We start from the raw sequence: 27,107 nt of genomic DNA, 5'->3' as shown, positions 1-27,107 counted from the left end.
TGTTGAAGCAGGCTGGTGGTCTGGAGAGCAGAGGTGGGCTGAGCACTGGGGGGTTTGGCACAGCACAAGTGGGGCCAAGTTCTGAGATGCAAACTCAGGTGCAGATTGCACAGGCTCAGGGAAAAGCTTCTATAGTTTTGGCAGAGAAATTCCTTTGGTGAGAAGTGGTGGGAGCTGTCCCTGCAGAGGCAGGAGCAGGACCAGGCCATGCTTTGTTCCATCAGCCTCTGCTGGACCTGGGAGGCATCAAATCCAGAGGTGATGCAAGAGCTCTGCTGTGGCTCTGGGGAAGGGAGATGGGCTCCAGCTGTCCATGGGATGACTGGTGAGGGCTGTCAGTCACAGTTGCAGTCAGTGAGGTGGGGTGACTGAAGCTCAGCAGGAATGGGAGATTTTGGACAGGTCAGAGCTGGGAGCATGCTGAGCAGAAATGAGGCAGAAGGGCTAAAAAGTTCTTTATGGCAAATAATCCCTCTCTGAGGCCGCATAACTCAGCTAAAGCAAACATGTCAAAGGTGCTCGCGAGCATTTCTGAAGACTATTTAATGGTGAAGGGTGTTACAGAAAAATCCAGGGAGCAATGAATCATTTCTGCCTTCAGAGCTGCATTTGAATAGTTGAAAATAAGGTTGAGGATATAAGATAAGAAAAATAAAATTGTTGAATAGCTGCTCTCTAACTAAGTCCTGTCTGTTCTGTGCAAACCTGGTGTACACCAGCAGAATGAGAAGGGTTGTGGGCAAGTCAGGTGATGGAGGCTGTCACTGCTCCCCGCTCCTGCAGCCGCTTCCCATCACAATCAGAATGCTCTTCAGTGCCAAGGGGTTTTATGTGACATAAGACTTATAAGCCTGAATGATAAAGAACAGCTTCCATAAATCATTTTGCTCTGCAGATGTAAAAATTTCAAGATGCTGGTGTCGGGTTGGTACACAAAGTACAGCTGGCCACATTTTGCCAGCATATCTTGCTTTTCAATATGCTTTTTAATATGGCAGTCCAGGTGATTTGTTTTTCCCGTTACTTTCAAGGATGCAGCATTTATCGGTTTTTTTACTGGAATTCAAGTTTCTTGCAGCAGAGGCTTCAAATCTCAGCTTCAAAGTATTCTTGTGTAATTAAATTTCAGTTTTATATGTGGATTTTATCTGTGAACCTCATAGGAGCTTTAATAAGAAATCCAACATGCTTGTGGGTATTTGTGTGACCCCCTATTATCATGGTTCCAAGAAATCTTTTCAGACACCTTATTCCCAGAATGTCCTGGAGAGGTTTCATATGGGGTAAATTGAGGCAGGGTAGGGTTCAACTGTCTAGACAAAGATTAAATCTGCTTCTCCTGCTATGACTACAGCTTGACACTCTCTCTGGAGCTCTCTGCAGAGATTTCTGCTCCACTGAAGAAGCCACTTTGGTAGCTGTACTTACCCATTCCTTACTGGTCCCTTCCAAACGTTTTGTTGTCCATTTTAATTCCAAATCTTGTCCCAAGGTCCCAACTGCCTGCCCAGCCTTGCACTGGAGTTCTGATGAATTACCCAGTTAAAGGGTCTTCTCTGCAGGGATTTCTGCAGAGAAGGGTTTAAGCAGGACAAAGCCTGCCCACAAAAAACAATGCTGTGTTTCCTGATGACAGCAGGAAACCAGGGATTTTCTTTAGGAACTGTACTTTGCTTTCTGCTTTCCCTGCATCATCATCCTCTCCAGAAAGGGATGTCATTGAATACCTGGTTCTTTGCTGTTCCTCTGCAAGTTCCTGACTTTCTCCTAAACTTCAGTCAGCTGGTTCTGAATAAGGGAAGGACATGGTGAGAGTGCTGATGCCAAAGTTTTTACCAACTAAAGTGTTTTGAAAATGCCAGATGTTAGCTGGATAAATGTTGCTGCAGAGCAACTTTGCTGTAACCTTGAGGGATCCCCCCTATCCAAATTTGTGCTCTTTGTGCCATCTCCAGATTGGTACATCATTGCAGCACACATTAGACTGGTCACCTTCTGGGGCAGGACCAGCAGCACCTCAGGATGAGAAGAAATGCATCACAGATGGTTTGGGTTGGAAGGGTTCTCAAAGATCATCCACTTCCAACCCCATTGCTGTGGGCAGGGTTGCCTTCCACTAGACCAGGTTACTCCAAGCCCCATCCAACCTGAAGTATGTCAGGTGGTGTCTTGGAACTGGCATGAGCACAGGAGAGCAGAGTCCTTGCATTTATTAAGCATCCTGAACGTAGCTGTAGTCAGGAAAGATGCAAAATCCAGATAATCACCGTAGCTAAATTTGCAGTCATCCATAGAAAGCAATGAAAGCTCCATGAAAAACATTACTAATGCTTATTTACAACTCCAGAGGTGTGCTCTCCCTGATTTGGTTGTTTATGAGCGCAATAAAGGTGGGGATGTGAAAGAAATATGCATAATTGATTTGAAACGCTTGGGATTTTTTTTTACAAACCCTTAATCTGAGGTTTAGAAGTGCAAGGTTAGTTTCTAGGATCCTTGTTTCCTGGTTCGTCCATTTTTTCCGTGCAGCACATTCATTTCATAATGCTGGCCAGGAACTCAAAAGAAAATGGACAGAGAGTGAAAGATTAGAGCAGTTTGATAAGGCCATTTTTGATTACTCAGGGGTTTTAAATTATATGTGAATATTTCTTGAACCCCAAATATCGCCTGGCCTGACTTGTTTCTGTATTTGAAGCAATTTCTGTACACATCTTAGTGGTTCCCACGAGTCATGTTGAGCTTAATGTTCTGACAGTATTTCCATGATAAACCCTAGGGGTTTATAGAGCATCCGTAAAAATTCACTCCAGGGAGAAACTTGGCATGCCACATCTTTCACTAGAAGCTATCTTCTTCTGCCTTAAATCAGGTATAAATCAGTTCAGCTGTTGTAACTTAGAAAAGTTACAAAAGTAAGTTTAGTGGTTTCATATGGGTTTTCTTCTGAAACTCTGAAATACTGTAGCTTAAATATAGATAGTGGCTGTTCAAAGTCTTGTTGTTTTGACAGAACCTGCCTGTGCTAAAGAGTTCCCAGTCTCAAAGCTAAGGAATTTCTAGATTTGGAGAAACTTTTTTAACTCCTAAAAATGCTGAAATATACATTTTATAAGAGACAAATGTTGCTTTTGTGCCAATGAAACAACTGATGCTAGTTGTGTCTTAGAGTTCCAGTAGGATGGAAAATGTGAAACTCTGCAACTGCAACACTTCACATCTGTCCCCAAAAACTCATAATGTTCTTATTTTTTGGTGGGGTCAGTGAGAGGTTTTAATTCTGCTCTCCCACAGTTTTTTGGAAAGAGGCAGAGGAGGACCTTGTAGTGTGATTTGGACTGTTTTTAAGAGAAAGAGATGAGTCTTTTGATTCTCACGTTAAACGTGTGTGATCAGGTCGCCCAGAGAAGCTGTGGCTGCCCCATCCCTGGAAGTGTCCAAGGCCAGGTTGGACAGGGCTTGAAACAACCCGGTCTGGAGGAAGGTGTCCCTGCCCGGGGCAGGGAGGGTGGAATGAGATGAACTTTAAAGTCCTTTCCAACCAAAACCATTCTGTGATTCTGTGACTCCCTGAAGGAATTCTGAGCACCAGTTAGGCCATTAGCAATTTTACTTTTCAGATTAATAAAGTGGCTGGGGAAATGCATGGCTGCTGCAATCTCAGCAGTACACTCTTGGTACAACATGGGAATATTTTATCAGAAATTAATCATATCAACATTGCTCTCAATCTGTGGGAAATAGGAATTTAAAATAAAAACAAATGCTTTTATGTAAACTTTTTTTTAAAATAGACTACTTATGCCTATTTACATAATGAATCCATCACTACTCTCAGGAGATTAGATAATTAAGCACTGAACAACTTATATTTATTCATGTACTTCCAAGAATGAATTAATTATCCCTTCCTGCACAAACTCAATGTTCTCCCTCTGATTAGTAGCAGAAGGACAGTGATAGGATTTTGTGATGGAAAGTGTGTTGCTTGTTTCCTTTAAAAAAAAAAAGGAAAGCAAATTGATCTTTAGGATAAAGTACATAAAAAAGCTGTGTTTGCTTAAAAGTCAATATAAACAGTTTTTAGCAAATTTATTAGCAATGTGAATATGCTTGATACAAATTCATATGAGAGAGCTGGACTTCTTTTCTTAAATATGTATCATTTTTGGGAGGACTTTGTGTATAATTTAGATAATTGTTTAAGCAGCTGTTTGAACAGAGTTTGGCTCTCCAGATGTGACATGTACAGTGCAGATGGCTCGGAATTACTCACCTGAAGATTCTCTCTAGTCAGCTCTTAGGAGCAGATCACCAAACCAGGCAGCGTGACCCAGCATCCCAAGTGGGCTCAGAAGGGGATTGAGGCACCCTCTCAGGCATGGCACCAGCCTCCAAATCTGAGGTTCAGGAGATCTGAATTGATCTTCAGATGCTCTCAAACCCAACTGCTGGAAATGATGCTCAACTTCCCCTGGGCATTCCTTCACTCTACCAGAGGGGAACATGCAGGTATTTCATAGAAGCAGGACAGTGTGGTCTCTCTGAAGTTCTAATCCCCTTAGAAGCTGGCCCAAACTCTGACATTAAATATTTTTTTCAAGTTATGCTTTATTTTCTGTGGCATATTGTCATTATATAAATAATCAACTGCTCTGAGCAACTTGGTCTTGTGGAAGTTGTTCCTGCCTAGGGGAAGGGGTTGACAAGATGAGCTTTGAAGATCTATTCCAACCCAAACCATTCTATGAAATGTCATCAATAGCATTTTATAGATACAGTTGCTGAAGAAAAGTAAAAGGTATCATAATATTTATTTATTTAAATAGCTGTTTTTGTCTTACATTTGTTCAAAGTCACAGTGACATGGGATAGATAGGGATGAGAGGCAGTGTCTTTACCACCACACCAGAGCTGAGTGTCATGGGGATTTGCACACATTTTGAATTCCACAACAAGATGGGGTTTAGCTTCAAATGTTAGGTTGGGACCTACCTCAGGGAGTCAGAACCTGTGGCCATCAAGAGTAATGACAGAAGAGTGCTTCAGATAGTAAATTCTGCTAGATATAAAATTATGCCTTTTTATGACTTAAAAAACAGCATTAGTAATTTAGTAGAGAATCTACAATGAAATGTTTTCTGAAGTAGCCCAAAAAAAGTCCTGAGGATTTATAAATTATGTTAAGAACCTGAATTATTGCAGTTACAAAATAAAGCTGAGATATGAACATTTCTACTCAGTTTTAGAAATCATTTTCTTGTTCACATTAATTAAGCTTTCAGTCCTTAGAGGTATGTCTTTTTGAGGGACACCAAGCTCCTGAGGTTTCTCACAGTGGCAGCTGGGCAGTGGTGGGTCACACCAAGGGTGGCCAGAGGCAAAGCCAGCTCCTGGTGGTGTTTTTCACAGGTTATAAAGCCAGAAACCTCATCCCAGTCACCTGCACTGAACTGATGTGGGAGCTGTAGGAATTCTCTGGGTTCATTAATTGTGAACTACTATAATCATGTTCCTTAACAACTCTAAGGTTGTTAATTAATAACATAAACAATTCTCGTAGCATGACTGGCTTTCCTCTAATCCTAAATTGGTTTCAGAAAACTTAGCTTTTTTTGCTGGGCGATGGATAATCCTGTCACCTGACTCTGGGCAGGTGAGATGTCAAATGTGTCTGGGTAAGACCAGCTTGTTGAACCTTAATAACCAGCAAAATGTGATGGCATGGCAGTGTTTCTTCTGGAGATAGTCCTAAAAGCAGCCAGTGGGAGGGGTTTGCAAACCCAGGGTAATTTGTGTACTGAGACTGTTACTAATTCATTTATTTGTTCTGTAGAGTAGGGTAGAAACTAAATCAAATCCTAATATGAGTAATTTATAAGCATATTATACAATGTTCTACAGATTCAGACCCCGTGTGAATTGCCCTTCATTGCTTTTAGCCTCTCCCTGCTGTGACTAACCAGATGACATCCCATGCCAGTGTGTCCCCAGCAGTATCACCAGAGTCCCTCCTTGGCTGGCCAAACATCACCTTCAGTTGCATGTTTAGAAATGCATCTCACAAATAACACGGTCATTTTAAAATCAATTACCTGCAGTTGGCTCAGCTTTAAAATTTCTCCAAACTCTATGCAGAGCCAAATACATCTCATCAAAATTATTGGAGAAAAGAGTCATTATAAAAGGTATATACTATTTTTAACTATGTTCTATTAATTGTTTTTGTTTTCTGGATTCAGTTAGGTCCTCACCTGAGAATGTGTTCAGCTAGAGAATTCTTTTATAGTTGAAACAAATGCTAAAATCACCACTGACCTTCATGGCCACAGGCAATAAACAGATTTTACTAATGCAGTGCATAAACACAGCTGCAGGACTTGGGGAATTAAGTAGACACTAAAGTTTCCATCCCATTAAATCACACCTGACTTGAACCATTGCTGGAGAAACATGATGTATTTAGGGCTGTGTTACCCATGCTTCAGTTCATAAACAGGTCTCTCTGCATTAATTTGGGGGCAACAATCAGTGCTGGAGACTTTCTTTGAAAGTCATTCTCCTGTTGAACATCAAACAAAGCTATGTTTTGGTTCATTTTCTCCCTTCTGAGGATGAGTTACAGGATTTTAAAAGTATTGCCTTGTCTCGTAAGCAGGATCTAAGCGATAGAACTAGATTAAATATTATGGGGAAATTCTTCCCTGTGAGGGTGGTGAGGCCCTGGCACAGGATTCCCAGAGAGGTTGTGGATGCCCCATCCCTGGAAATGTTCCAGACCAGGCTGGAGGGTACTGAGCAACCTGGTCTAGTGGAACATGTCCCTGACCATGGCAAGGGATTGGAGTGAGATGATCTTCCAACCCAAACCATTCTGCAATTCTATGATACTCTGTTTCAGCAAGGCAAGATATCCATGAACAACTGTAGTAATGATTAAAGGTGGCAACAATGCATTAAAATGTCTATTTTCTTTAGATTTAAGGGAAGATATCTAATTAATGATATTAAGCACTACTTGAAGTGTGAAATCTATTTCTGTAGGTAGTGCAGCATGAGCAAAGGCAGGTGCCCAACATCGCTATCTAAATTATCTCCACGCCATGGTACACCAATGAGGTTTTCTCCATAGATGTTTGTTCCAGGCTGCTCCCTGTAATGACCTCAATTACACATGTCTTCACTGTGAAATTATGATTGCTTTTGGTGGGCTGCAAATGACAGCAGAGAAAAAGATTTCCATGATAAACCAGCACAACAGGTAATACCTGCTGCATTAGTATGCAGAGCTTGTGGAGGTGCAGTGTAACTCCAGCTTAGTATCTTAAATAACACTGAGAGGAGGAGGGACAGAAGAAAATGTTCAGCAATATCTTGACACTTTTTCCTAAGGAAAGGAATTACTTAGACTTCACATTCTCACATGTTACCATGGGACCTGGTATTGCAAGAAATTTAATGTAAGAACATCAAGATGGTGACAGCTGGGTCACCAAAGGTGCTCAGTGCTTCAGGCTGAATATCATACCAGGCAGGAAAGGTGGGAGAGGATGGACAAGAGTGGTCTCTCCCCTGAATAAACCCTTGGCACTAAACCCCAGCACACAGAGAGGGATCCCTTACTCTGCTGAATAAGGCACTTGGGGCTGAATATGGCACTGCCCTAATTCCTGAACCACAAGGTGTTCAGGCACTGAGCTGCTGAACCACAAGGTGTTCATTGCTGAGCTGCCGTCATCAATGGAGAGTTTGTGGTGTCCTGGTTGCCTTTCACTGACCTTGATTTTGTTCCACATTTGGTGTCTTTCATCTACATGATCAGGGATTAGTACTGGTCCTCTGACACACAGGCACATGATTACACGAATTCCTTTTTAAAGGGGATCATTATAAAGGCTTTACCCCTGTCTGGAACCATTAAAAATTGAGTGAAGAATGATAGCATCCCATTCTCTGATGACAGAATCTCTCTCTGATGGCAGAATATTTGTCAGGAACTTACTTCCAGCTAGAGTAAGCTGAGGAGCTACTTCAGCTGAAATCCCAGAGAAGAGTATCAGGTTTGACACAACTTGATAGCTATGGTTAGCAAGGACTGATATTTGAACCTATGGAATGTAGAAAAATGGTTTGCATGCATCATCCTGCAGGATTTACAAATGAACATAACATTGCTTGATTTTAAGACCAAATTCCATTCCAGCTTGTGTTCTTCTGCAAATGAGCACCCTTTGAATATTGCCTATTTGTTCTGCTCAGTTTTATACCCATGGTAAAAATCCTTTTATCTCCTAATTTTTTTTTTAAATAAAATGAACAGTGGTCAATACTTAATCTAGAAGCTCTGCACAAAACCATTATGGTGACTTGAATAATTTTTACACATAAACCAATAGCAGCAGTGTCTAAGCTCTATAACTTAATACAATACTGAGTCTTTTAAAAAAAGCTCAGCCTCGCATCATCTTAGGGAACCCTGTTTCCTCCCCAATACACCTGCTTGTATAAGGAAATCTTTTTCTATTGAAAACAAAAAAGCAATAACTGAAACCACACAAAATAATTCTGTATTAGTAGAAAGGCTTTTAGATGTTAATTAGAGTCCCTCAAATGTACTGATAATAAGATGCTGTCAAATATACACCATAGAAATGCTCTAAAAAGGAGTGTGTTTGTATTGTTAAAGTGGTCTGTGCTAATTACATGCTTTAACATAAAAAAACTCATCTCTTGGCCTTATATGGTTCATCCAAGAATGTCAGCTGTGCAAGGTGCCTTCTTAATTAAACCTTAATGTATTTTTCATTACTGTACTTCTAAAAAGCAAAAGCCAAAGTCTCTTTAGCAATTGTTTGTAAGATGGGCAGGGAGCCTTAAATTCCACTGCAAGAGAGCACTGAAAAAACATTGCTGAAGAAGGAACTTATGGAAGCCCAGCATGAGCCGGGGAACTCTAGGCACCATGAAAAACAGCAGAGGGAATTAAGAAAAACAGCAGTAAGATGAAAAAATAATTCTCTTGTAAATGAATGGCCCTTTATTTCATTTCTCCTCAAGAGGAGATGTCCTCATTAGCCCTTCTGCATGCTACAAATTATTGTAATTATCAGTTCTTTATCCTGTCAAGTGCACTCCAAATATTTTATTCATTAAAAGAAACTCTTCATTATGTAGAAAATAAGTGCATTATTAGCCCTTATGTGCTGTTTACATGCTTCAGGCAGCTGGATGAGGGTGGTGGTATGGATTCTCCATCCCTGGAAGTGTTCAAGGCCAGGTTGGATGGGGCTTGGAGCAACCTGGTTGAGTGAAAGATGTCCCTGCCCATGGCAGGGGTTGCAGAGACGGTCATTAATGTCCCTCCCAACCCAAACCATTCAGTGGACATCTCTATTCCTATGGCCCACTGCCCCTGAGTTTCCACATCCCTGATTTCTTCCAGCAGGTACCTGAAGGCAGTGTGATTTAGTCATGTGTCATGTGTTTCCAGCTTAGTTGCTAACCTGCTCAGTGATCTTGAATGGGTAATGTTCCCTTCCCAATATTCCTTCATTTCCCCTTTTGATTTTTAAGATTTGATGGTCAGACTGTGTCAGTCTTCTTATGTAATGCCTCTGGAAGCCACCGTAACACAAATAGTAGCACCATGTTGGTCAAACATTCCTAATTTTGGTCAACCATCAAAACTGTAGTTACCTTTTATTTAGAACAGCTTTACTCGTCCTGAAACAGCACTGGGAATTTTAAGTGGGAGAAATGCTCACTGCTGGCAGACACACCAATGCTGTATGGACCCTGCAGCCCAAAATCAGCCTCACATCCACAGTGGCGAACACTTTGTGACACGTTAGCTTCTCACTTAGATGGAAGAAGCAGAAGAGAAGGGGTGCTGAGCTATTGGGGTATTTTCACAGGCAGGTTTTGCACTAATTCTTCACAATCAGTTGCTATACCAGAGCACTGAGTCTGCCCAAGCTGCCCAAGGCTGCTGAAATAGACTGAATATTTTAGTGACAGATTTAAGAGGTTTGCTACTCAAGAGACGTTAAAGCAATTTTTCAGTTAGATAATATGTGAAAAGGTAGAAAATTGTGCTTGCAAACGTCGATACTGGGTTTTTTCCATTTTTATTCCATGCAAGTGACAGATTTTGTGTGGGATCTAATGACAGAGTAGTGAGGTAAGTGGACAGGATGAAGAGTAACTTTACCAGTTGATGGGAGGGAGTAACCTGGCTCCTGTATGTCATTTTACAGTGTCAGCACTGCTTGAAGGGCTTTTTCCCAAAGCACATGGCCTTGGGTGAGGCAGTGTCAGTCTCTTTCATCTGTGTTTACTGCTCTTGTTGCCAGTGGACATGAGGAAGGAGAAGCCTTGTTGCTTGGAGAGGTTGTTTCATTCCCTAGCCCAGGTTTTGGAGTTGGCTGAAGCAAAGTAACACCAGCTGTGAACATTCCCCATTCCTCTCAATGGGCCATTACCTTGAAAAACCAGTTTTCATCATTTACATGCAATATAGTTTTCCTATTGCAGAGCTTGGGAATGAGAGGAAGCAAAAGCCATCATGTGAATTACAAAGCTGTGGCTACAGGAGCTTGGACAATGTGGCCTGACTGCCCATCACTGCCTCACTGCTGCCAAAATGCTACATAAAGGCAATCTGCACCCAGGGTAGTTCTGGTATCAGGTCTGACCTTTCTGTGTGACCACATATGGCCAAAGATGCAGCCACATCTCATGTCAGTGGCCAGAAGGAAACAGTGTGACATAGTGTGGTTTCAGAGAGCTGGTGGTGAGGTTTTCAGTAAGGTCTGGTGCCTCAGGAGTTTCTTTTGTGTGGCAGATGTAAGTCAAAATAACTGGGGTTTCTATTTAAATAAATACTAAAAAGCTTTTATTTTTTAGGACATCTGTATCTCAGGTGCCATATGTGGCTGTGTTTGGGGAACAAGTTTTCAAGCTCTGTGAATTCCAGCGTTTGGGCAATTTGAAGCTAGGTTTAGTTTATCTATATTTCAGTGGCAGCAGTCTGACCCTAATTCTTCCTCAAGGAACAAACATGACTCATTCTTGTACCTTTTCACAGGACTTTGAGACGAATGTTCTAGAGAAACAAGCCCAGATGATCTCAAGCCAGAGAGCCTTTGCTTGTCCTCCTGTTGCTGCTTTGTGTAACTGAGCCAGGCTGGCCAGCTGACCATCTTAGTGCCCTCATGCCACAGCTGAGGTGCATCAGGAAAGGGGTGCAGGGAATTTGAGAGAGAGAGATTCAATTTATCTCTTACTTGGCTTTATTGTTGATGGGTTTTTTATGTGCAGCATAGGTACCCCATCTCCTTGCCAAAATCCTCCAAAGTTATTCCCAGAATGAGACCAGGAGTCAGAGAGGGGAGAAGAGGAGCAGCTTCCCTGTGTGGTATTTGATGTTGTCCATGTTCTTTTGCCTTCTGCAGAGGTGACTGAGCTGAGCCTGCCGGAGGAGCAGAGGGTCACTGTGACCACCATCACCGTTGGCCTCAGCACCGTGCTGACCTGCAGCATCCGTGGGGCGCTGCGGCCTCCCATCATCTGGAAACGCAACGGCGTCGTTCTCAACTTCCTCGACCTGGAGGACATCAACGTACGTCCTGAGCCTCTCCTGTCATTGATCAGGACCTTGAGTATGACCTCATTTAGCAGCTGGCAGTTATAAGGGTGCAATTTTATCTTATTTTATGGAAAGCAGAAGCCGGTGCAATATTTAGATTTTACGTGAATATGTTTCAGGAATAAAAGCAAAGCAGTGTATGTTCAGGGGAGAGCAGGAGTACTTGGAATAAGTTATATAAAATTATGCTTCTTTTATTGGTGCTTCTTTCATTGTTCTGGACCTGTGCTCCAGAGACCTCAAAACTCAGGGGAAAACAGCTCTACAGACCACTCACTCCTCAGGGGTGTCTTTCCCAGTACAGTGAAACAGGTTCATCAAGAAGATGAAACAAAACATTTGTGGTGGCTATGAATCTCTCCTCTCTTTAAACCAAATAATCAGTTTTTATCTCTGATCCTCCTGCTTCACTTGCCTTTGAATCAGTTCTCCTCTCTCCTTCCTTGGCTGTTATTTCTGATGAGCTGTTTAAAAATGAGATTATTCAGCAGGGTGTGGCGATGGCCTCACAAGAAGGAAGATGAATCTCTTTTAATTCACAGTGCTGGTCTGATCTCTGAGTCATAGTTGGTAGTAAAGACAATACCTGAATGATGGTATAAACTTACTCATTTATTTAATAACATTTAATTATGGAGAGAGTGGAAAGTAGTGTACAAAAAATATGGTCTGTATTTCATTTCTCTTTTCATTAAAGTATATGGTAAATCAGGTTTTATTTTAATTACACTGCAGCAAGAGTTGATTTATATTTTTGTTCAGGTCTTGTTAATTTGATAACCACTCAGTTAAGAGTTGTTACAGTCAATACTATAGCTCCCTAAATTGTTGCGTATCCAGGATTGCTATAATGGGAAAAATCTTTGGTTTATTCTTCTGCAGTAAAATGTGAAAATTACAGCACATGGGACAGAAATACACACAGCATCCCAGTACTTTATTTTTTGACTCTTCCTTAGCAGAAAAATCATGTGCATCATGTATAGGTAATTACTGCGTGCACAAACTTAGTAATTAAAACCATCTAAACATATTTTTCTTTTCATCACAGTAAGTATTATCCATTTAAATTTTTTTGCATTTTTTGTCACTGCTTCGAGCTTGACATGGAAATACAGCAGAGCCTCTGAAGGCTCAAGAGCAGTCTTGGGATTTGTTGGCCAAAAATAATGAAAATTCCATGTATTTAGCTTTATGAAAAATTAAGAAATTTTATGAAATTTTTGTTATGATGACATTAATCTTAAAGAATTAAAGTTCCTGTGTGAACTGGACACAAAATCACAGTCCAAGAACCTGAGTAGAAACACATTTTTGAAGGACTGATGGCACTTGGCTCTGAGGGTTCATTAGCAACTCCTACTATTTTAAACAGATGCTGAATAAGTTTTCAGACTGAAATGCCAGTTCCTCACATAATTTAGCACTGGCCCAAGTGGATTTCTGGTTTGCTTATAAGTAATTCTGTTTCTCATTGGTGATTCTATGTTAAGAGGCAGAGTTATGTCCTTGCACATGAGCTGATTGGTTCCTGAATGATTCAACACTCCCATGGAGTGTAATACAGCAAGAAAAAACATCACTTTTTGATCTGTTTCAACTAGTATATCGCTGAAAACCTGTATCAGAAGAGCACTCTGAGACTGTTACAAGGAGAAAAAACAAGATTTATGCCTCAATTTTAATGTGTTGCATATCAGTTTATGACTTCTATCACCTTGTCATATAACACCTGCTACTAGGGAACATCAACTTTTCTAGTCTAATGAACACCCCCACAACTTTTTCATCTTTAATTACACTGTGTAAATATTTTATGTTCTATATATACACTGCTGTCTGTATTCTGGTCTGATTGCTTGAGGAGGCACAATTTGGGGATTGCCATTTTTTATTTTCCCTCTTCCATGGTGGGTGTTATGTAGGATGCTTGAGCTCAGGCATGTTTACTATCTGGCTACTGAGGATGGACACCTGCATGTCTGAAGCACTTGGTGGCAGCAGGGATGGTCCTTCAACTGTTAAATGCAGCCTTTTATTTATCCTAGAACCATAGAATGATTTGGGTTAGAAGGGACTTTAAAGCTCATTTCGTTCCAACCCCCCTGCCGTGGGCAGGGACACCTTCCTCTAGACCAGGTTGCAAAATCTTCATCCAGCCTATCCTTGGATACTTCCAGGAATGAGGCATCTACAGCTTTTATGGGAAACATATGTCAGTGCCTCACCACCCTCGCAGGGAGGATTTTTTCTTAATATCTAATCTAATTCTACTCTCTTTTAACCCATTCCCTGTTCTCCTGTCACTACATGGCCTTGTTTAAAAGTCCCTCTCCCCTTTCTTGTAGGTTCCCTTCAGGTACTGGAAGGACACAATAAGGTCATCCTCAATCCTTCTATTCTCCAGGCTGAAGAATCCCAATTCTCTCAGCCTTTCCTTGTAGCAGAGGAGCTCCATCCCTCTATTCATCTTGGTCTTTTCTTAAACACCTAACAGCTCAGGTCAGGGGGTGCCAGCAGACAGTTCAAAGCTTCAGCCTTACGTGGGTACACAAACTCACATTAAACAATAATCTATTTAAAGGCACTGACAGCAGAAAGGCTGTGTGCTTCTTAATGTACTTGAAGGTAGTTAATTAAATTACTTCAGTTTTCCTTTAGTATGCCTCAAGCAGAAACTCAATTGCATTTCTGCTTTTCACAATAAAGTTGGCAATTTGGCTAATTGGAAGTGCAACAGGAGATTAATTGTACCTTTTTAACTTCAAGAAAATCCTCCCTGCTCTTGGCACATTGCTAATCACATACAGACCTACAGGATAGTCACACACTTGGAAAAGTCCTGGTATTATATTTCAATTAAACTCTTTCTCTTCTAAATGCTAATTCAAGAAATCAGATTAAATTAGAAGCTCAGGTCTGGAAAAAAGAGAATCCTGCCAAGTAGGTGTGAGAGCAGCAGAGGAAAGGCATTGCTGAAGTGTCCTGTGTTGCTTTATTCTCTCCAGATTCACGACACGTGTGATCTGAGAAGGTGACCTGTGTTCCAGGGTAATACTGGGAGGGAAAAAGTCAACAAAACCCTAGATAAGCCTAAATTTGCACAGAACTGAAAGATTGAAAATTGCTATAAAGCCTAGTTGTTTAACTGCATTAGTTAAATCACTTTTATGTGATATCTTGATTGGCAACAAAATATTTATAATTTTTCATTGCTCTCTTAATCAGAAGCTTTCATAAGCAACTAGTAATAATTTGTCATATCTTGTCTATGGGAGCTCTGTTAATGAGTTGTCATATAGCTATTGCAAAAGAGCCATCCTAATGGTACATGTAATTAAACAGTTTATCTTGCAAACATTTAAGATTGCTTTTAGCATTAAAATATTATTTCTCTATAAATTACCCATCCAGATTATTTATCCATTAGAAGTCCCTTTGCAGTTCCACTTTAATAAAGTCACATCAACTTTTCTCATGCAGAAAATAATGATAATGTAGCTGAAACTGATAAATTTGTTATAGCTGTAAATTGATTTCTGACTACAAAAGTGAAGTGGTTAAAATGTGTCATCATTCAAAATAATATACTTCTGCCTCCTAGGAACAAGCTATATGTTTTCTCAAGTATGTGATTTTGAAAGCATTCCTCAATTTGAAAATAAAATAAACTCCTCATGGAGTCAAATGCATATCATATTTATAGGGTATTGTTTCACATGACTTGACATTATCTCCAGAGAAACATGTGTAAATTGATAAAATTTAAAACTATAAGTTGCTCTTTCAGAAGCATGGTGAAAGAGAAGATTACCATAAGAAAACAAATATGGTGTAGGGGTAGATAAGAATTTGGTGAGTTATCAAGTGTAATGCAGGTAGCTGTAGCCTAAACTCATTAGTGTCTTTCATTACTCATTTCATTTGAATCTGTACACTTTAACTCACACTGGCATTGGATCAATAGTTCAAAAATAGGCTTTATATAACCAATTGTGTAAAAGCAGAGTTCTTCATTTCTGCTGATGTCAGATAAGGTGGCACGGCCTTGCTCTCTCAAAACATCCCTCCCAGGGACAAGCACAGAGCTCCAGACCACAGCCTTGACTGCTGGTATTCCCCATCCCCCTGGGAAGTCACCTCCATGTGCATCTCATGGCTCTTACAAGACCTTTGCCTACCTGTCTTGAGACACATTCCCTGTATGTTCATGAAGATGTCCCTTTTCCATGTATACTATTTGAAACCCAAAGCAAACAGCCAACCCTTAAAATCCAAGTCACTGGGATTAGTTTTCTCATTAAAACAGTCTGTATGAAGACAATGTATTCATGTTGATGTTTTTAATGTAGATTCACTGTCAAGTAATAAAAAGCTCATGTGTGAATAACCCCATTAATTCCCTTCTAGTAGAATTTGGGCCATTAAAATGATCAAAACCTGGGCCATCCTAGATACTGCAGTGATGCAGTGATTGGAGCAGGTTACAAAAAGTTGGATATTTAGAACCAAGTTTTTTCTCTTTCCAATCAAAGTTTATGAAATTGCTTTTAGCTTCTTAATGTATTTACAGCTCTAAAATAGAGGTTAAGTGCAAAATTACTACTGACAGTATATTCTGAATATATAGTCTCACATTTTGTCATAATGTAGATTACAGAAATTGTATCCACTTGCATTTTTATAGGAATATACCTACTATTCATTTTCCTAGCCATGTTATCTCTGAGTTTCTCAGGTTGTAAAACTTACCTTTTTTTTTGTTATATTATAATTACACAACTATCTAAAAATTTCATGTCCATATTTTCAAGGCAAAAAATTTTTTGACTCAGCAGCATGTTGTGTTAAATTCTTTGAGCAGGAAAACAGGAAAAGATAAATTAATGTCTCATCAGGCTTGTGTTTGCAATAGTATTCTGGCATTTGCTTAAGGCTGAATTTCTTTCCATGTAAATGACTAAAGTGATGTCTAAAACCAAGAACAAATAATATTAATGAAGCATAAGTTTTCAGCTTGTCTCTAGAAATGAATTATTAAAAGCATCAAAGAAAGTGATTTAAGGGTCCATGATTAATTTAGTTTTTATTATTTTTATATGAGTCACTCATAAATCTATTGTAAAAAAGATCAGAGACATTTCATTAGTGAGGAGAAATCATTTCCAAAGTGATAGCCATTGTTGTAGATTTTGCATAATAATAATCTCATTAAATGCTTGGGTACATTTTGTTTTAAAATCCTGTAAACATTATCAGAGAGAGATTTCTAGGACACTGAGGATCAGGCAAGCTTTTTTTAGTATGAACTAGTTGCTTTGCTGGTGATTGTGAGATCAGGACGGTGTTTTTCTTCATCTGGAAGTGTTCAAGGCCAGGTTGGACAGGGCTTGGAGCAACCTGGTCTGGTGGAAGGTGTCCCTGCCCATGGCAGGGAGTTGGGGCAAGATGAGCTTTAAGGTCCTTCCAACCCCAGCCATTCTGGGGTTCTAGTGGAAAACTGGTGACAGCAGCAAGCCCCTTTGCCAGGACTGGTTTTGTCAGTGGGCACTGAAACCACGTGGAGAAGGTGTTCAGCTTCCCTGGGCTTGGGAAAGGTCTGAAATGGAAAGGGTTAAAAATGAAGTGAATTAGTAGGAGTAGTAGGAGTAATAATAGTATTTGGAAAGCAAATCTCCCAAGAGAAGAACCACTCAGGGAACTTCATTCCCTCTGCCATTATTTCTGCTATGAACACTTTTAAACCATCATGGTGAGAGGGTATTGACTGTCTTTAGGGCTTCTCTCCTGTCCAGTATTTATTAGGAGCATTCAATATCTGCCTTGGATGGTTTAAAATCACCGTGTGGGTGTAAATTGCTTGCGCCAGCGAGTGTATAACCCATAGTGCCATACTGTGGGGTGACTGGTGCCAGTGTGCCCTTCCTGAGAGCTGGGAATGTGGGGAATCTCTGCCTTCATGTCAGTTGGATTGACTTTTCTGTTTCTTCTTCCTGTTTATGGTTTGAAGTCAAGTTTGGGGTTTTTTTCTCAAGCAACTGGAAGTTAACCTAAAAAATGAGAAGCGTCTGTGCTCATTCCTCTTCAAACATCCTGAAAACCAAGAAACTTTGGAAAAAATTTAAAGGGTTTAAAATGTTGGAACAACCCTAAGGCATGTTAGAAAGCTTCATGAAAATGCATCTGAAACAGGCAAAAGGTGGGTGGCAGTGCCCTGCACCCTGTGGCATCACAGCCAGCTCAGCATCCAGGGTTAATGTGGCTCCTCTCTGCCAGCTCCTTCCTGGGTGTCAGAGCAGGAGATTTGTGGTGTTAAAATCACAGGCTGGAATTCACTTGAGACAGAATGTGAACAAGATTTACAAGTAATATGCAATGTTTTACACATCTCTGAGCACAGTGTCTCTGAACCGTGGCAGAGTGCATGACCAGGGAATGCATTAGAATGGGAATGGGATAAATAAATATGAAAAATCTTGTGTTTGGAAAGACCAATGCCTTGGGTAATCAGTAGTGATGGAAAGGAAAGGAAATACTGTACCAAAAAAAAAAAAAAGGTATATATCCATTTTCTAGCATCTGCTTTGTTATTTTTTTAGGGCAACTACTTTTTTTAAAGATTTCATAGATTACCAAGCTGTAATCAATGTAAAATGCAGGGTGATGATGCATCTTTTTAAATCTTGAAAAGTTAAAACATATTCTGAGGTCATTTAATCAATCCCTTAGTTGAAGGGTAAATGCAAGACATGAAAGGAGATCATGAAGAACAGAGAACTTTTTATTTGAAAAAGGGAGAAAAAAGGTGATACAAACTGATGGAGAAGTCAATTTATCAACTGCCACTAGTTGACTTTATCAATTATGAGAAATTATAAGCATAGCTTTCTGAATTTTTTTTTTTTATTCAAAGAATTACTTTATAATGAAATTCGTAAGGTAGAGGTGATGAACACCCTGCTCTTATCTGGCTGTTTTGATGCAGGGCTTATGATTCTGTGGAGTTAGATGGGTACTCCCTCTAGTTTCATCACTTCTCTTTCTTCCTCTTTGCAAGAAAATGGTGAGATACCCCATCCCTGAGCACCCACATCCATTCTGAGACACCCCATCCCAGGAAGTGTTCAAGGCCAGGTTGGATGGGGCTTGGAGCAACCTGGTCTGGTGAAAGGTGGCAGCAGGGATTGGACCATATGAGCTTACAGGTTCCTTCCAACCAAAACCTTTCCATGATTCCATGATAATTCACCTTCTGTGGTAAATGAGGAAAACCAAAGTAAATCTCAGAACTTGCTGGTTTTGCCTTTCTGCTGATTGCCTGTTCTTCTTCATGGGATCATACATTTAAATGTTTTTTAAATTCACTGTGAGGCATTACTGGGGTCGAGTAGGGCAGTAACAGCTCCCTGGGGTGTGCAGCACTTGCTGAGCCTCCCAGACAGCCATGAAATACTCAGTTTTAAAGCTGGAATAGATTTGGAGAGAGAAGAATTATGTTGCATCAGTTTTATAGATGTTTTTGTTCTGCTTTGTCTGCTTTCAGGCTTGTGGTGACTTGGAGAACTGGCTTAACAAGCAAAAGCCATCTGAACTGAGTCAAAATATGTGAAATTATTTCCTCTGCTTTTTTCCCATGGTGAATTATTCCCATTCCCTCTGCCCACCCCTTCCACATGCCAGCAAACCAGAGCAGCAGCTCAGCAGCTGTCAGTGCTCACTCACACCCTGTTAGCACAGGGCAGTGGCCTGTGAGCAGCTGAGCAGCTCCTCAGAGCTCCCAGAGGTAGTGCAGCATGGAGGGGCATATGGGACACATCCCAAAGACATCTCACAGCTTCCAACTGCAGCACAGCACTCCTGACTGCAAGATGTGAAGTTAGAGGCTATTAAGGAATCAAAGACTCATCATTTCTTAATGCTCCAGGGCTTGGGTTTTTACAGCACTTCCAAATACACCCTTATGAAATACACAAAGAAAGTGCTTGTGCATAAGAATGCATCCATAGATATAAAATGTAACAGTGCAATCCTAATGTACTAACTATATCCACAGGGAAACACTAGGAGAAAACCGTGAGCTGCAATAAACACACAGAAAGTCATTAATTTGTTAGAGAATTCAGTCTTCTTTTTGTAGCAACAAAAGGTTCAGTATTAAACATTTAATGCCACAATCTCTTTTTCCTTCTCACTCCTAAGCACTTTCAAATCTTAATATTGTTATAGTTATATATGGACTGACAGTGTCTGCAGGTTCTAATACAGGGTTGATAATTCCCTTCTGTGCCTGACATGGTGATATGGTGCTAACCTAAATCATCTTTGATTGCTATCTTTAAACACCAGAAGTCAGAAAATAGATTTTAAAAGTCACAAACTTTGCTTTTACCAATATAAGCCCCATTTTTCAAGAAAAACACATTTGGAAAGGAAGTTAATGCAATTGTGTTGCACCTGTTTGGTTCTGCAAGAGTTTTTGTGTATATTAATACATTTGTCTGCATTGGAAAAAAGCAGATCATCCTTAAAAATACAATTACAGAGCACAAACCAAGCATTCAGAATATTTTTCTGTGATATTTTAAAGGAAGTAACTTACTTAAATAGAGGAGATTATATTGTCCTGTTTTTACACAACTCCTTGGACTAAATTATTCTATTAAAGTAGCCATCCTGCTTTTATTAATCTAAACTCAATTTTAGTTTAACTTACAAAAACTGTTATTAAGTCCTGTCCAGTGCAAGCATTTTCTCATGCAAATACCATTTGAACAGGGTTGATATCTTTTCCTTTAGCATCATGCATCTTTGCTTTCCATCAGAAAAGATCTAACTGACCAAAATCAGGTAAATGCTTGAAATGGGGATTTTTGAGTAGATATTTGTAATGTATTGACAAATACATTACATACAGAGTGTATTGGGTATCTTAACCAGCTTATCCCATAGCGTAGATGCCTGACACCAAGGTGACAATAATATCTGAGATGGTTTTGATTACAGATAATGGATTTCAGATCATCTATGGATTTACTTTGACTCTTGATGATTGTTCATACATTTGCCCATTGGAGCAGCACAGCCAGCAGAACCAGGTTATGATTGTGGATGTGTCTGCACCCTCTCAGGTGAAGGTCTGTGCTTTGGGAAGGGTTGTGTCCTGCCAGTAAACTCCTTATTCCTTAGTGCTCTCTTTCAACCTGCCTTAAAACATGTCTAAAACTAGGCAAGTTCTCAAAATTCTCTCCCCTCTGCCAGTGGTGACCTGCCACAGAGAGGTGAGGCATGAAGATGTTTCTCAGTGCCAGACAGAAGATTTTAGAGAAGATTCATGAGCTGACAGAAGTAGTGCTAGATCAATCCATACTGCATGAGATGGGCTGTTTTGTACTTCTCTTGAAAGGTGCCAGCTGGCATTGCATGTCTGCTGCAGAATCACAGCCTCCTTCAAAAAATGTTCAAAGGGTGGTGTCTGGAAAGGAAGGTTCAAACTGCAAAGCACATGCACCCTGAAGAGGTAGAAAATGTGAGATATAAAGAGCCCCAAAAGGTTTGGGTTTAGAAATCAGCTCATCCACTGATCAAACAACTCCTGCCTGTGATCTCTGAGCCCTTGGCAGGGGTTGGCAGCAGCAGGTGGATGTGGATGGTTTCTTATAGTGCTGGAGCTGCCATGGGTGCAGCAGGGAAGGAGCAGCGTCAGAACTTCTGTGTGTGGATTCCATTCCTCCAGCACAAAGCAATCAGGACCCAAGTTCTTGACTCCGAGCCAGCAGATCAAAGTGATGTTCCTGTTTAACCTCTCCCCCCTGGTGGGTTCTGCCAGGGCAGAGGAGGCAATGAGCTCTCACCTCCTCACTGCACACACTGCATGTCCCAGACACGAGGGTGGCAGCAGGCAGGACCTCCTGGAAGGGCTTCCCCTGCACACCCTGGGCAGCAGGCTGGCTTCCAGCTGCACGTTGGCACTTTGAAAACAAGTCCTTGTGTCTTCATAGGCACAACCACTCTCCAACCCCTTTTGTACTGGGTTTGTGCCACCCCGACTCAAAGTTTAATTTCCCCATAATATTGCAGTGAAATTACTCAAAGAGTTCAATTTAGCATACTTCACACATGGGGATGATTACAGAAAAATCATTCTTTCAGCTCATGAACTGTTTTTAAATGTATCCTCCACAGTTTGCATAGAAAAACAAGCACTCTGAAGCTGCAGAGTCTGAAGGTTGGTGGAGTAACAAGAGAAGCTGCTTCATTTAGCCATCCATGCTGTGATTCTTTTAGCTGTAATTCAGTAAATAAACATTGAAAATAACAAATAAATAATGAATTGAAATAAATTCAAAGCAGGGTGCTTGTACAGCGTATTCAAGTGGTAAAAATGTGTCTAATAACTCAATCCTTCCCATCTGTAATCAAAAATTGAAACAATGCAAGAGAAGGTCTAGGAAGATGAAGGGGATGAAGAAATACACTTGTTAAGCAGTTGCAGAACTAAACAGGTATGTTTGAGAAAAGGCTTTTTGTCTTCTTCCTTGTCTCCTGCCTAGGATATTGTCTGAGATAGTGACAAAGAGCTTCAGTTCTTTTTCATCAAGTCTCAAGGCTGCAGTGCATTTTCTGAGAACCGGCACAGATAAAGGAAACCTTAACCCACCCAAATGTTAGCATTTTATACATCTGAGGTTAACAGGTAGATATTAAATTCCCCCATAAATTAAACAGCTGGAAATGGCCATCTTTTTTATGTGCAAAGAACACCTTGTTAACAACAAGCACAAAAGTTCATATTCTCAGATGAGTCACTTTACCTTATGCTTAAATCGCTGCTCATTTTCTCCCTGTGTGTTGATTTATGAACTTTATAGCCTACTGTTCAAAATTCAAGCTGTGTCCCCAGGCTGCATTGCTATCAAAACCTCTGAACAGGTAGTATCCATTCATGTAGTGCTTAAAATATTGTTACTAAATAATAAGGCACCTTTCCTGTCTTTTGTTTCATTCAGGATTTTGGAGAAGATGATTCCCTCTACATCACCAAGGTAACCACTATTCACATGGGCAATTACACCTGTCATGCCTACGGCTATGAAGAACTGTATCAGACCCACATCCTTCAGGTGAATGGTTAGTAAATGGCATATATGACATTCCATGAAAACATTCCCTATGAAAAGTTGTGTGTTAACCTCATTCACACAGAGATGTGTAAAGCCACAGCCCAAATTATCTGTGTATGAGAGGAAATGCAGCCTGGGGGTTGGCTCGCTCACACTATCACACAAGCAGTCAAAAATAGAAGTATCAAGGGGGGATGTGTATAATTACCTGGGCTTCAGGAGGTATCTTCACTGTTAAACAATCTGTCAGTGACATTTCCATAGAGTTAAGAGCAGCATTTCCAAGCATCTCTTAAAGTAATTACTACTTTTGTCAATAGAAGTGTTGCCTCAATAATTTCTTCTTCCAGAAAATCATTTCTGTTGCATGCAATAGCCCAGGATATTTAAATAAATACAGCAGTGTTTCCAAAACCAGCTAACTCCCAGGTATATATCCAGATTATTACCTGGCTGTACTGAGCTTGGTTTGCTGAGGGCTGTTTACACTGGCTCACTGGATTGCAAAATGAGGGCAAATCATTTTACAGGTGAGAGAATCACACAGTCCATATTCCAGCATTCTTATGCACCTCCATCCCCTGGACTGAATTTGTGCCTGGTGGAACTTATATATAGGTGCTCACTATCTGTCTCCTGACCTCAAACTCACTCAGTTGGATTTAATTTAAAATTACATTAGATGAAGCCAGCATTTCATCAAGGGACCAGCCCATGGAGTATCCACCTCCACAGCAGCAACCAGCATTTTCCAACTTCTGACCCTTTTTCACATGTGCTGATGATGCCCAGCAGTGTTTCCAGAACAGGGGACAGGGTCACCATTACTAACTGTGGTAGTAATTCATTCTACCACGTGAAATGGTATGAAATGGGATGTACACTACGGGATGTATTTTGGGAGGAAGATATTTATTTTTAAGGAAAATTCAGTAACTTTATTACAGAGTATATATGTTATAAGGAAAACTAATATTTAGTCATTTCTCTAGGTGTGTGTTGACCTGCAAAAAGGAGAGCTTTCAGCTAGTAAGAGCAGTAGTTAAACAGAGGTCAGTAGTGGGAGGAGAAACAGTAAAGAAGGATGCTTTTGCATTTTAGGAAGAGCTGTGGTGGACATGAGGTTTTGTTTTGACTACAGCTCAGGTCTGCTGGACATGTGTAAGTGCTCCCCCCACCCTATGAGTACCTGGAGGAGAGCACAAAGTATCTGGTTGATCTGAATGAAAGCTGACTTAATGTCTCTACGTAATAATTTGTCATCTTTTGGGAAAGTAAACTGTAAATCTCAGCAATGTGGATAACTAAGTTGTGTATGCTGCAGCTGAGAAAATAGGTTTCCTTCCTCAAAGTGCTGTTTGTGTGATGAATGGCAGTTGAAAGAAAAGCCAGCTAACAACTTAATCCCATGTCTATTATGTGATGTATTATGAGGCCTGAATGGAGTTTAGTTGGCAGACAACAATGTAGACTTTATCAGCACTGAGAATAGAAGACCCAAAGGCTTTGAAACTTAAACCAGAATGAGAGGAAAGCTGGATGGAGTGTGGGGAGGGGGTGATCTGTTCCATACTCACGCTTGCCACTTAGATTTAACTTGTTATTGAAAGATCACATTTTCTTTTTAAGTGGAAGTTTCATACCATAGCTGCATGGAGGCTTTCTTACCAAAAGAAAAATGCTGTTATACAAAAACCACTATCTATGTGGGCTTTTTAATATGCTATGTAGTCACTAAATACAGAATAAAAAGCCTTGTGTTCTCACAAGGTATCAACTAGAAAACACTGCAGGGTCTAGAAATCTTTGTCTGACAGCATCTGATATTCCTATGTAAGCCATTAGGCTTTGCAAAGCTGGGTTGTTGCAATTCTTGATGTGGCTGCCCACATCACTACGTTCCCTCCTTTTGTGCCTGTGTCACAGTTCCCTCCAGCAGCTGATGTGAGGGTGACAGCCCTGATGGCAGGACAGCGTTGTTTGCCTTCAAATGCATTGGAGGGTTCCCAAGGCAGAGCCTTTCACAGGGAAACCTTGGTTTTTAGTAACTTAAAGGACAAATGGAGGAATTTTTCTTGACAGGAGTAGTGGGAAGAAACTGAGCCAAAGTGAATTGAGTGAAGATGCTGAGTATCTAAGTGTAGTTGATGGGCTCTGTTCAGTGCTGGGGCTTGTCTCCATCTGTCTGTATCAAACTAAAAACTCCATCTTCAGCATGGAAGGGTTTTTGTTGTTTTCCTGTATTGGACTAAAATGGTAAGAGAATGTGACAGAACCAAATCAGCCAGAACTCATCTGTATCTGCTTGCCTGTCTCCTCTAGGGAGGCACTGATCTACTTTCAACATCAAAATCATGGGTACTTTTTATTTTGTGAAAATTATCAGAATTTTTCGTTTCACACCTCCCAAATCTGTCTGTTGGGAGAGAATAGAGAAAGAAGATCCATCTGGAAGTAAAAGGGTTTATCCCCCACCCTTCCCAAGACTGCTGTGTCTCTACAGGCAGGTTCTAATTTTTAGACTGTTTTTCAGTTAATTCAGTGTTTTCAATGCTGCAGTAATTCTTCCAGCATCCTTGGGTCCTTTTTCATACCACCTGGGCCTTGTCTTACTGTTCCCACTAAGACACATCAGTAAGCTCACAAAAGAGTCTGATCTTAGTTACATGTGCTCTCTTCCTCTGCTTTCATCCAACATATTAGATGCTCTTTAACTTATTTTTTCTTTGCCTCTTTTTAAAACATTAAACTAGATTCTTACATTGATCAGGTAATATAGAAAATATGGAAATACAAACTTAAATAGAAAGTTTGCAGCCCAATTTTGACAACATTAAATGTTTCTGAGATTTGGTGCTCTACTACTGCTCAACTGCTGAATGCTATGCAGTGTTTCCCTTTGTGTCAGATGGTTCAGGATATCCCAAATAACATGGGTAGATCCAGATGCTTATTTTGACAAGCAGAAATGAGAATCCTCTTCGGCAGAAAACATGAAGGTCACCAGGTGAATGCCCCAACCTGCTGGCTCACATCTGGACATGAAGCATGAAGCACATGTGAAATGCAGCCTGCTTGATGTGAGAGCTTTGGTTGAGCTCATCAATCTTAGGATTCACAGTTACTAGTAAAATTTAAGTCAGTGTATTTATACAGCTTGCCCTTAAGATCTTTGGAGGAAAAGAAATTGCTGGAAGGCAATGCTTAAACAGTTTAAGAATGAAAAGTTCATCTTCCATTCTGTATCTTTGATCAGGAGGAGCCAAGAACAGTAGGAAAATTATGTTCTCTCCCATGTATGGATATTGCTTGGGAAATGTGTACAGTATACACTAACTGTAGGGATGAAGCAATTTAGCACTTTCAAGAGGAAAAAAGAGGTCCTGAGGATAAAGAATCTCATAAAATAGTAATCAACTACGAAAATTGATATTTGGCAAATCAAGAGACTGCTGGGTGTAGGGCATCATTTTCCTTGGTCCTTGCACTCAGGAAAACATCAGCATAAATCAGAATATTTTATTCCTTGAAAATAGTTTTTAAAAAGCCATTTGATCCTCAGCCTGCTTATAAGGGTCCAATAGGACAAATTTTCCTGTAAGCGAGATGTTACAAACACGGATGTTTCATTAATACGGCTTTTTCAGGAGAAAACATAAAATGCTGCAATCTCCTTTCAAATCATAAATGGAAAGAGTAAAACATCTCGAGTAAATGATTAATCTGTTAATTATTGCTACACCCTGGAGTATAGAGCTCCTACAGCAGCAATGGATGTCTTTGGGCCTTGGTGCCACCATCTGTGCTCATCGTGTGCTTTATCACCTGAGCTGTTTTATACTAATGAATTGGTCTGCTCACCAGTGAGGTGCTGCTCAGTATGCAGGAGTAGGCAATCTACCCAATCTTGTGCTTGTTTCAATGCCTCTTTCTTCCTACTTTGCTTAAGATAATGGCATTTTTATATTGCCCTTGGCTGCAGACACAGTAATGGTTAGCAATGATATATATTCACCAAGGGAAAAAGCAAAGGGTAATCCATATATCCCAAAGTCTGGAACTGAAATCTTTGTAAGTTTAATGTGCTTACCTGGAATGTATTAATTTGTAGCAAGGACAATAAAAATATATTCTGCAGTTTGCTGTTATCACAAGGCATTTGCATGCAATAATTTACCTGGGCAGTGAATTATGTAGGACAAGGGAGAAGAAATAAAAAGTTTAAAAATAGAAGGAGAAGGAAAATGATAAGAGAGCAGAAATGGAGGTGAAGCGCATATTCTTTGTAGCTGAAAACAAACAATTTCCTTATTAAACACTCTTGAAAAGATACCTTGCTG

At 40.3% G+C, this 27,107-nt stretch overlaps 1 protein-coding gene across 4 annotated transcripts in view; it reads left to right on the top strand.

Moving 5' to 3' along the window:
• The window catches only part of FSTL4 (follistatin like 4), a 213,532-nt gene that overhangs the window by 163,604 nt on the left and 22,821 nt on the right, over window positions 1-27,107 (top strand). For all 4 annotated transcript variants that reach the window (XM_068205733.1, XM_068205731.1, XM_068205732.1 and 1 more), the window contains 2 exons: window positions 11,454-11,620; window positions 22,654-22,774. In XM_068205733.1, the coding sequence (XP_068061834.1) occupies window positions 11,454-11,620; window positions 22,654-22,774 (288 nt within the window). The remainder of the gene's footprint in view (window positions 1-11,453; window positions 11,621-22,653; window positions 22,775-27,107) is intronic.

Source organism: Anomalospiza imberbis, chromosome 15, assembly GCF_031753505.1.
Source record: "Anomalospiza imberbis isolate Cuckoo-Finch-1a 21T00152 chromosome 15, ASM3175350v1, whole genome shotgun sequence".
NCBI lineage: Eukaryota > Metazoa > Chordata > Aves > Passeriformes > Viduidae > Anomalospiza > Anomalospiza imberbis.
This window is presented reverse-complemented; position numbering and strand designations above follow the sequence as displayed.